This window comes from Taudactylus pleione, unplaced genomic scaffold, assembly GCF_031769625.1.
Source record: "Taudactylus pleione unplaced genomic scaffold, aTauple2 ptg000012l, whole genome shotgun sequence".
Taxonomy (NCBI): domain Eukaryota; kingdom Metazoa; phylum Chordata; class Amphibia; order Anura; family Myobatrachidae; genus Taudactylus; species Taudactylus pleione.
The window spans coordinates 7,283,283-7,295,442 of record NW_028284415.1 but is presented as its reverse complement, the minus strand read 5'-3'; the positions used below and the strand labels follow the sequence as shown (position 1 = coordinate 7,295,442).

Below are 12,160 nucleotides of genomic sequence, written 5' to 3'. Positions count from 1 at the left end.
TGAACATTTCTCTTCAGGTCAGCCAACCAACATTTTCAGCAGACCAGCCAACTTCTCTCAATTGTGATGTCACAGAGGCACACCACTACTCTTCCGGAACAGCCGGGAGGCTACCGAATATCCGGTGGCGCTCCCTGCCGTCTGGGTAAGTGGGCAAGGCTCCTGGCCAGCCACCTACCCCTGGACCCCCCTCCTCTTTCCCACAGACATACCCGCAAGCCCCTGCACATACCCCTGCAGCTGGGGGGCAGATGACACAATTCATGCTGTATCATGTCATCATGCCCCCTGCTTAATATCTCCCAGTAATCTTGGCATTGTGCAGCAGGGGCGGGGCCACGATGACATGATCATGCAGTCACACCCCTGCTCCTCCCCCAATCCAATGCCCAGTCCCCGCCACTCCCCCTTAAGCCGTGCCACACACCCCAGTTGTGCAGCCAGAATGTCGGCAAGTATGCACAGAAGTAGCCAGGCTTTGTTTGCCTACTTCTGTATTTTTATAAATAAATAAAAGAAAGTATTTATTTTAGCAAGTATATTTATTTACCCTCTTACCTGAATACCGTTTGGGGGTGGTGACAGGGGGGGGGCGGAGAAAATGAAGACGTGCCAGTGCATCACAGTGAGTACGCAGACCCATCACAGAGTGATTGACAGGAAGTACCCTTTGGGGGTGGTGACAAAGGGGTGGTTGGAGAAATGCAGGCGTACCAGTGAGCTTGAAAGCTGTTTTGCAGGGGCGTGCATAAATTAGCCACTGTGATGGCATACGCAGCATGAGCTCTCACTGTGTGCAGAAAATTTAGCAATTTATTGGTAGAGTCAGACCTGCCTTAAATGTGCGAGTGGCTCCGATGAACTTCGATGTTACCAATGTTTTGACTGGATTGCAAGGTATATTGCAAGGTATTATGGATGTGAGAGAGGGGAAGTGGGCGTCTGCATGTTGTCTGTGTGAGTGCTTTGCGAATGCCAATATTGGCATACTTGTGCAGCAGAACTGCATGCGCAATTGCAGCCGCGATCGCATCAGCGATCCTTGCTGAATCAGGCCCTAAATCCCCAGGGCTATGATGCATTCACTACAGTGCATTGCTATTATCAAACTGGTACATTATCATGCATGCACTACTTTACTATATATATTTAGAAAGGGGCCTTCACCATGCACTCTCTAATAATTAGCCAAGCCTCCTTGGTAGCTGGCCACACGCCTTGACCCCTACTGTTGCATTCCCTGCTGGGCCCTCATGCTCCTCTCTGACACTAGAATCAATATAGATTTGTGAAAAGACAAAAGAATGCAGGAGACTGTATTTCACACAAAGTGACACCTGCAGTTGACTGCAAATTTAAAACCAATTAAAATTTCAGAGACTGTGTGTAGAAAATAATTACAACCATCCACGTGCAAGTGTCTGCAGGAGATTAAGGCAAATTATTCAAAAAGAATCAGTATTTCTTATAAAAGAAGTGTATGAAAAAACAAACAAAAAGTAGCCAAACTCTTGCCATTTATGTCAGGATGGCAGAGTAACACACTATTTCTCGTGACCATAATGCTGGCTATACATAGTTCACCTCACTAGTCACCAGCCAATTGGTTCATCATCGGTCACCCAACTCACAGATAACAGCAAGATTTTATAGCCCTGAGCTCCACCCCAGCTCTGACTGGAAGTAAACCCATGTCTTCCTAACAGCTTTCTTATTCCTTACATTAGGCTGATTAGGCCTGGTGCTGTGGTTGTTTTGCCTGCTAGAGGCACAGCCAGCCCCACTCTATGGCCTGTTAACAGGGACAGGAAATATATTCTGTGGTAAATCCTTTACTTGTGGTTTTATATAAATATGGCAGCGGCAACATAGCCACACCCCCTCCCTACATGGACCTTCCTGGAAGCTGGGCGATTGTGGAATGTCACTGCTGCGCCGCCCTGCTCCTGGATAGATATAGTATAAATAAATATATCTATATATATTTTATACTATATCTATGTGCGTATATATACAGTATGTGTACACATCCTCCAACATGTCCCCTTCCATCAGGTACAAAATGCTCTTGTTTTTGACTTTCCCTTAATTAATGTGTTTGAACATAATTCTCATAAATTAACTAGTTTAACACAGGTTACTGCAATCAATAAAGTATATATAGGACCAGAGCATTTTGTACCTGATGGAGAGGCTCATGTTGGAGCAGTGACAGGGCTTTAATGCACCCTTTTCCGGCCCCGCCCCTTTTGTGCATTACATCATGATGTTGTGCATAGGGGTTGAGGCCAGCCAGCACCTGGAGCATCTAGAACACTGGTTCTCAAAAACGGTCCTCAGGACCCCACACAGTTCACGTTCTCCAAGTCATCTAGCAAGTGCAGAGGTGCACTTATTACTCACTGACACATTTTAAAAGGTCTACAGGTGGAGCTAATTATCTCACTTGTGAATCTGTAAGGAGACCTGGAAAACATGTCCTGAGGACCGAGTTGGAGAACCTGTGATCTAGAAGACACTCCTTGCAAGCTGTATACACGGCATCCAGAAGAAAGGTCCATAGGGCTGCGACAGTACTGCCCACAGAGCCCTGTGTTATGGCCATTTGTTGGGAGATCTGTGTGTATACACATATATACATGGGCGTTAAAAAAGGAGGGGCAAAGGGGCAGCTGCCCCCAAAAAACATTTGAGACGACCGAGGATGGTCAGAGGCTTTGCTTTATAGCAATAGGCTTCTCTAAGGTGCCATCTTTAAGTTAAAACACTGCACATTACACCTCCTCTTCCATGCAGTGCAGGGAGAAGTTCAACCTATTGCTATAAAGCACAACCCCTGACTGTCCGACTGCAGTCCCTGCATGCCCAGGTAAGAGAGAGAGGGTGGGGGAGAGGCGCAGGGGCGTCGGAAAAATGTTATGTTGCCCCCCCAACATAAATTCGTTCCGACGCCCCTGGATATATATGTATATACATATATATATATATGTGTGTATATATAATACACATAAAAGGGGTGCACACACCAGTTTCTTCAAAGTATCAAAATAATTTATTCAAGTAGAGTCATAGAGAAAACTACAACAAAGGGAGGTCCCTGTGTTTCACAAAAACATTGGTTATATTCCTCTATGTTGCTGCCTGAGTAAATTACTTTGATACTTTGAAGAAACTGGTGAGTGCTCCCCTTTATCTGTTTTTATTTTACAATTGGGATTCATTATTTGGATGGCTATAAATGGCTTTGCATCCCAACATATAAATATGGAGTACTAAGTGAGTGTGCACCATCCTGCATATTATATATATTTAATATAATAATATATAAAAAATCTAATATTCCCATCAAGGAGTGGCACTAAATTGTCTCATTATGGCTCTGAAAGGACTAATTTTCACAATTACATATCCATGGGCTGATTTAATTATTTGGGGTTCTAGGCAGTGGAGGCTCCAGAGGTGGGGTTGCAGCGCAGTCCAAAATTAAAATAGGGGAACCACACCAACTGCCATTGAGTCCTGGCCGGTGAAGTTTGACAGCGTTTAAAGGCAGTTGGTCTGGCTCCCCTATTTGAATTTTGGACTGTGCTGCAGCCCCACCTCTGGAGCCTCCACTGGTTCTAGGTATTTTAGTACCACTTGACAATTTAAATCTAGGCTTCTGCCGCTTGAGAAGTACAATAAAATGAAAAAGAAGTTTGTGTGTGTGCAAACTGATAACTATTTTAGCATGTTATTATATGTTTATAGTGTAGTAAGATGCAAAAGCAAATAGTGTTAAAACCTGGAACCTAAAGGGTGTGCAACAAATCTATATCCCACCCTGTGTTGGAGCACAATGACACGCCCAGTTGCTTTGGTAACAAAAAGAGATTTGTTTCGTTTCTTTATAATGACATTGCAAGAAGTTGAGCTGCTTGTGTGATTACACAGAGCCGGAAACCTGCCCCTAGCACGTAGGTCCTGCTCACTTTTGTTTTCGCTGCTAAGCTAAAGGTCTAGAATTTCACGTTTTAAACTATGAACCTTATTTGCAGGAAGAATCAAAGCACATACTAGGAATTTGCCACAAGCTTGAAAAAGAAGTACAGCTAATTTCTTCCTGATTTTAGCCATGGCGTCTGCGAATGTGCAAGACAAGCAAAGCTGCTTAATCTGTGAGAATACCTGTATAGCTGTAACGCTGTCATGTGGACACAATTTCTGCCAGGTCTGTATTGATCATGCACTGAATCTGGATGGATCTGGAGATTACATCTGTCCTGAATGCAGAGACTTCCCAGAGATTCCCTCACTGAGTAAGAATTTAAGTCTGGGTAAAACAGCAGAACATGTCCTGCACACTCCGCTGGAGCAGGAGGAAACTCTGGTATTCTGTACAAACTGTATTCACACTCTTGTACCTGCCATTAAGACATGCCTACTGTGTGAGGCTTATCTGTGCTCTGATCACATAAGAGTACACAGCAAGTCGGCAGACCATGTCTTATCTGCTCCCACCTCTCTCTTGGACAACATAAAATGTTCTATGCACAACAAAGTCCTGGAATATTACTGCTACGAAGATGCTGTCTGTATCTGTGTGTACTGTGTAGCTGAGAAGCACAGGACACACCACCTGCAATCAATGAAAGAGGCCTCTAAGAAGCGAAAAGAGGAACTAAGAAATGTTCTGAATAAACTGACTTTAGAGAGAGAAAGGAATGAGAACAGAGTCCGGAATCTTATGAAACATAAGAATGAAATCCCCAGCAAAATAGCTAGTTTAACAGAAAAAGTCACTGCCCTGTTTATAGATATCAGGAAACAGCTGGAAGACCTGGAGAAGAGAGTCCACAGTGAGATCACCAGGCAGGAAGAGCAGGTATCCCTCTCCATCTCTGCGCAGGTCCAGCAGCTGGAAATAAAGAAGGACGAGCTGTCCAGGAAGATGTGTCACATTGAAGAGCTGTGTAACATGACTGATTCACTAACGGTCTTGCAAGGTTCGGCAGCTGACTTGTGTAATACTGAGGAGGGGGACAATGACAACAAACTGGAAATTGAAAACAAGGACCAAAATGCTTGGGTTGTGAATGAGTTTATAATTGCCGTTACAGTCTTTCATGGCTTAAACAATATTGTGACTAAGACGAGGAAAAACTTTTATGTGCCTGAAGCCTCAAATCTATTACTGGATCTGGACACAGCTGCCAATAATGTAGCCATTTCCAGTGATTTGAAATCTGCATCTTGGTCTGTAATAAGCCAACGTCGCAAGGAAACACCTGAGAGATTTCGACAATATCAAGTACTCGGCATAAAGGAATTTTTGTCAGGACAATATTACTGGGAAGTGGAGACTAGTGAATCAGAATACTGGATGGTGGGCGTGACCTATCCCAGTACAAAAACCAAAGGGGACAAGTCTTGGATTGGAAATAATAATAATTCCTGGTGCTTTTGCAGATGGTTTAATGAGTATTCAGTTAGACATGATTGTAAAGATATCCAACTACTTTCTGAAATGACCTGTAACCGATACGGAATATATCTGGATTATGATGCTGGGCAGCTGACCTTCTATGAGCTGTGTGACCCTATCCGACACTTACACACCTTCACCACCACCTTCACTGAGCCCCTTCATGCTGCATTCTGGGTAACAGATAATGGGTGGATCAAAATCAGCAGATCAGAATAGTGTATGGTGAGATGTCTGGGTGATAATCAGAAGAAAATGATTTGTCGAGAGGTCTAGTTATAAGAAAAATAACTCTTTAAAATGATTGGGGGTATTCATGTTACCCCTCCCCCACATGACTGAAAAACTCAATAAGTAGACTGCTGTTACAAGTACAAACGTTTGGGGTACTCAAGCATCCACAGAGCATAATTGTATCTTCTCTTGTTATAATCGGGAGATGGGAACACTGTATGGTGGGAGGTCTGGATGATATGTAGGATATGGGAACACTATATGCTATTATATTTGGGTGATATGTAGGATATGGGAACACTATGCTATGATATTTGGGTGATATGTAGGCTATGGGAACACTATATGCTATTATATTTGGGTGATATATAGGAAACAAAGACACTGTATGCTATGATATTTGGGTGAGGAGCACTGTTTAGTGAATGGTCTGAGTGATGGTCAGGAATTGGGCATACTGTATGATGGGCAGTCTCTGGGTGAAATTAGGAAAAATGTGAGAGGTCTGAGTGGTAGTCAGGAATTGGGAATACAATATGGTGGGATTTCTGAGTGATAATCATTAGATTGTACTACTCAGAGGCGCGTCTGTGCCTGAAAAGGGGGCGTGTCCTAAAATAAAGGGGCATGGCCTTGCCAAACCTTCACTCTGGGGGCAGCCCAGCATCGCTGGAAATGCTTGGCTGCCCCCGGAGACTGGGCTGTCAACACTGTCTGTTCCTCTGCTATGACAGGAGCCGGGTGTGCCAGGAGAAAGTCACACTGCAGCACACGGCTCCTGTCACTGCAGAGGAGCCGGCATTTTGGTGTCGCCTCCTCCGAGGGTGACACCAGGATGCGGCCCGCACCCTCCACATGACGCCACTGGTAATACTGTATAGAAGGATTCGTGGGGTTATATTAGTAGATACTGTATGTACAATGCAAACTTGGATCCTGGATGATGATCAGGCGATAGGAATACTATATGGTGGGATGTTTGAATGATAATCAGGTGATAGGAGAGGTTTATGGTGCAATTGACTGGATAATAATCAGGAACACTGTATATGAAATACAATTTTTATTAATTAGTATTATAAAATGTAAAGTCTAAAACAACTCTCTTTCCGTGCATCACCAATGGATACATTTTACCATAAGCCTGGATAAAGTTTGCAGCATCCCCTGCTTTGTTTACATGTATAGTGATGCCTATTAATAGCAAAAAAGGCCTCATCATAGCAAAATAGTAATAGATCTTTCTGTACATAGGAATCTAGTTATGAAATAGCTGCGATAAAAAAAGATCTTCCTTCCCAATATTGGTTGGCAGCAGTAAGAGGACTCTTACTGATTTGCCAGCCAGTCTGGTGCCTCCTTCACATGTATGATCAGGAAGGCTGGCTCACGTATGCGGAGCTTCCAGTCCATTTTTTTGTATGTTTTTTTTTGTGAAAATAAAATCAATATAATGTAAATTAAATACTGAGAAATAATACAAAATATATATTTTTAGTGTTTTAAACAAATGTTATATATTTTATAATAGAGCTTTTTTTAAAAAGCACACCAGGCTTATTAGAGCATTTTTTGTATGGGGATGCTATCATCAAAGACCCCCCATCGATGGCTTCTGCAGTTGATGCTTTGCCATACCCACTGCTGGCAGTAGCCTATGATAAATAGGAAAACCCCTAAAGGACTTTGTATTAATGTGGGGTTGGGTGGTACATGCTATGCTTCCCTGTCATTATCAACGTTGCTATCTACAAGATAGCAGTGACGATATGCCATCCAATGTAAGAACGGTCAGTGGCACTGACCATTCTGACAGCTGCAGCTATTGATTTCCGCAACTGCAACTGTTGTTGCCCTATCACTACAGCAAGGACAGCACTGTTCCTGGCTGTGGCGGCTGCCGGACTTCGGGAGGTACATGAGAGCTTGCAATGCTTGCAAGGTCTCGCGCATGCCCAGCGGAGCCAGCCGGGAGGTGAGACACAACGTATTATAACTAGGCTGATGCGCTGTGGGCTCTGGAAGGGATCGCCGGAGAAGGGAGTTTTCACTTCCCCACTTCAGCAGACGACATTTTGTCAGTACTGCTTCCTGCTTCACCTCGGTAAAGAGGCAAAGCAGGAAGAGTTGGCTATAATACATCTCCCCCACAGCCTGTAAAGTGACAATTAGGAGCTGATTGGTTGGTACTTCATCTCCGTCCAATTAATCTTCAAGGCTTAGTACCTAGATCCCACTGGAGCAGATTTGTTATAGCTGCACTTAACGTGCCAATATATCGCTTCCTGCTTCACCTCTTTACCGAGGCGAAGCAGGAAGCACTAACAATGAGATGTATTAACATCTCATTGGCCGGAGTGGGTAGTGATAACTCCCCCCTCCGGCGATCCCTGCCAGAGGGCACTGCGCATCAGCCTACTGCTCAGTCCCGGCCGGCTCCACTGAGCATGCGCGGGATCTCGCAAGTATCGCAAGATCCCGCGTGCAGCCCTGGAGCCGGCAGCTACCTCAGCAGGGCCATCGCTGTCCCTTCTGTGGGGATAGGGCATCGCTAGGCTGTAGCTGTCTATATCGACAGCTGCAGTGGGTGGAACGGTCAGGCGAACTGACCGTTCATACATAGTCCTGCCTATCGGTGCTGCTATCTTGTAAATAGCAGCACCGATAATGACAATGGCACATAGCGCCCCTGTCATTTACCGCCCAGCCCCTCAATCATACATGGGGGTGAAGCGGTATCAGCGCACATAATGTGCGCTGATGCCGCTTCGGCGGTTAATACATCTCCCCCAGTGTCACTTATCCCCTTTAATCATTCCATAATACTTTAGGAGAGTATTCCATAAATAAGGTATATGGGTTTTATTTATCACACCCTGGTATGATTATGTATGTATGTATGTGGTGTGAGTGATTATTCATTTATATATATAATCCCCCTGGGATACTTGGATTTGCAAAGCAGCAGGTGGGCGTCTCAATACAATCCTTGGAGTTTGCGTCATTTGCATATTTTTGCACAGCAGCTGCGTACGGGATTGCGGCTGCTATGAGATTAGTATAACTCTCTGAATCAGGCCCCTCTGTCGCTAACAAGAGGTATCCATGGCAGGTCCACTAGATGTGATAAGAGTTCCCTTTTTGCTATGGTATAGCAAACAGAATGAGATATTACTATAGTTATGTCCTGTTTGTCCCCTATGTCATCTTAATAAGGATACAAAAAATAGTTTATTTTGTCTCACGTGGATGGGGGATACTGTCTGATTGATTTAGTTTGTTTCTATATGATGCATTTACTGAGTTTTTAGAAAAAAGTACCAAAGTACTCATTCATTGCCTTATAATCAGTGCAGTAAGAAAGTATGAAATTAAAAGGTAGATAGTGCATGTAGAAAAAGAAAGATTAAGGTGTCTAAAGCACTATGGGATATATTTACTTAAGTGCGGGTTTACAAAGGTGGAGATGTTGCCAATAGCAACCTATCAGATTCTAGCTATCATTTTCTAAAAGGTACTAGATAAATGAGAAGAAGAATCTGATTGATTGCTATGGGCAACATCTCCACTTTTGTAAACTCGCACTTTAGTAAATATACCCTTACGTATGTGATCCTACCTTGAAGTAATAATACATTACAAATCATGTCACTTCATTCTCAGAATACATTTAAAAACTCCTTATAGCATTAAGAACAAAATCAATATCAAGACAATCAATAATGTGTAGCAATACCAACCCATGCACATTAACAGTTTGTTTCCATTTATATTGGAATGAATATTATAAAATACTGTACCTGTTTTGAGATTCACATCAGCTTTCTCATTAGAGTGTGTTTAAAGAGACGGGGGTAAATTTACTAAAGTGAGTTTTTAGAAGTGGAGATGTTGCCCATAGCAACCAATCAGATTCTAGCTTTTATATTCTAGAGCACAGGTTCTCAAACTCGGTCCTCAGGACCCCAAACAATGCATGTTTTCCTGGTCTCACAGAATCAAGAGTGAAATAATTAGCTCCACCTGTGGATCTCATAAAATGTGTCAGTGAGCAATGAATGCACCTGGTGCACCTGCTGGGTGACCTGGAAAACATGGCCTGTGTGGGGTCCCGTGGACCGAGTTTGAGAACCACTGTTCTAGAACACAGGTTCTCAAACTCAGCCTTCAGGACCCCAAACAGTGCATGTTTTTCAGGTCTCCTCACAGAAACACAAGTGAAATAATTATCTCCAACCTGTGGATCTTATAAAATGTGTCAGTGAGTAATGAATACACCTGTGCACCTGCTAGGGGACCTGGAAAATGTGAACTGTGTGGGGTCCTGAGGACTGAGTTTGAGAACCACTGTTCTAGAAGGTGCTAGTTATGTTAAGTAGAATCTGATTGGTTTCTATTGGCAACATCTCCACATCTAAATACTCTCACTTTAGTAAATGTACCCCATAATCTCTGTTAAAAAGTCGATTAATGGTCATTATTAATTTTTTTATTTTTATTGTGACTGAGTTGCATACAATTAATTAATTTTTTTTTACCAACGCTTCTTATTGAATTTTTGTATCTAAATTTTTAATCATTACTAGCTGTAGCCCGCAGCTTTGCCCACGTGCCCTGTGAACAGACTGCTATGTAGCCTATCCTATTCAAGTGAACGCGAGCCCAAAGCACCTCTCCCCCCCAACCCTTACCGGCCGCACACATGGTACCATACCTATCTCTTGCATTGATGATGTCAATAAATGTTGTTTTTGTTATAGCTTTAACTTGACTGATTGAGATTAAACAAAGTGCAGATTATTTCTAGGAGTTTCACTACAAAATGATGCATGAAAATCGTTTCAGTAGTTTTTGCACCAACTTGGAACAAACACACAAACACAATGTCCTTTTTAATATTAGTATAGATAGATTGATATCTTAATTTATAAGTGATCTTTTCATTTACATTTTATTTTCAGTGCTGTCCCTTATTTTTATTTTGTATAGGGTGTTGCATCTTCCTTTTTCAGCTGCTCAGAGTTTAGTGCATTTTCTTTGAAAACGATTAAGGGTTATTTTCAATGCTTTTATTAATTTTGTACACTACATTAGAAAATGCCACTAGAATATAACTGGTTTCTGTGGGCTACAGCACAACCTGCACATAATACAAATGTATAAAATAATCTCTTTTTATAGCTGTATGCATTTTTAAAAATGTAAAATATTTTTTTTTCACTAAGCCCAGTAACATATATTAGGGGCTGTGTACACCTGAAATAAATTTGGATTCCCCGGAAAGATCAACACTTTATCAAACTCTGGTCATATTAAATTTGGTCCATACCGGTGTACGAGGGTATGGACTAAGGGCCTGATTCAGAGATGGAGGCTAATGCAATTTTCACACAGATCAAGTGATTGTTTGCCATTGAGTGATTGACAGGAAGCGAGCGTTGGGGGGTGGTCGGTGAAATGCAGGCGTGCCTGGCCGTTTGAACGCCGTTACATGGGCGTACATAAATTAGCCACTGCTATTGCATACGCAGCTCTGCGTGTCAGAGGAGCACCCAAGGCTGCGGCAGGCCAGACCTTCCGCAAGGTTATGTTGGCCGCCGATGTGCTTTGATGTTACCGATACATACGCAGGTATGCATCGTCGCACGCAGATAAAAAAGCAGCGGTGGGCGTCTTTATGCTTGGGTGATCTTTGATAACATTAGCATATTTTCGCAGCTATGTTCTGTACAAAATCACAGCTGCGATCGCATTAGCGTCCATCTCTGAATCAGGCCCTAAAGGACGCAGATGCAGGGCAGGAGGGTCTCTCTCTACCCCCTAATGTGGGGTTACGGATCCAGTCGGACTGGTTGCAAGGTGACCACAAGTTGATCATGAAGTACGTACAGACTTTAGTGAAGTGTGTGTACCGGCCAAAAGCGAGAAGACATTCAGACCAGTGTCGGGCACATGGGTAAATCAGCGAAGAGTGTGAATTTAGCCATGATTGTGTGCCAAAGTGACTGGGACAAATATGCTGTAATTTCTTCAAATTTGCTAAATTTTGTGTTGTACGTACATCTTAATAGTAAAAGGTTGTGCCGTTCACCTACTACGAGGTGACATTTAACCACACTTGCCTACTCTCTTGGAAGTAGTGGGAGGCTCACGATTTTTCGGCCAGTCCCACGCACCACTGGAAGAGTAGGTGGATCTCCCGCATTTCGCCCACTTCCTATTAAGTGAGCATGAGGGGGAGATTATACGGGGAAATTGCATATCTGTATGGAGGGGTGAGGCTAAAATGTTGCAAACTATGTAATTTAGCCCCACTCCCTCCTTGTAGACCCACAAATTGCAGCATTTTGCAGCGAGGGAGTCGGTACCTAATGGCATGAAGAGCCTGGGCCTGCCCCCGAAGCTGCCAGCTGCATCTCCTCTACGGGCTTCTCCCAGGGAGGAGTTAATTAAAGTAGGCAA

At 43.2% G+C, this 12,160-nt stretch overlaps 1 protein-coding gene across 2 annotated transcripts; it reads left to right on the top strand.

Moving 5' to 3' along the window:
• The first annotated feature begins 2,805 nt into the window (after positions 1-2,805).
• Positions 2,806-9,581, top strand: LOC148542440 (E3 ubiquitin/ISG15 ligase TRIM25-like). Of its 2 annotated transcripts, none has more exons than XM_088468597.1 (2): positions 2,806-2,869; positions 4,038-9,581. In XM_088468597.1, the coding sequence occupies exon 2, from the start codon at positions 4,115-4,117 to the stop codon at positions 5,681-5,683; it is 1,569 nt and encodes a 522-aa protein (XP_088324723.1). In that variant the 5' UTR covers positions 2,806-2,869; positions 4,038-4,114; the 3' UTR covers positions 5,684-9,581. The 2 variants fall into 2 exon arrangements, with proteins under 2 accessions (XP_088324723.1, XP_088324722.1); XM_088468596.1 differs by lacking the exon at positions 2,806-2,869 and adding an exon at positions 3,856-3,956.
• Positions 9,582-12,160: the final 2,579 nt, after the last annotated feature.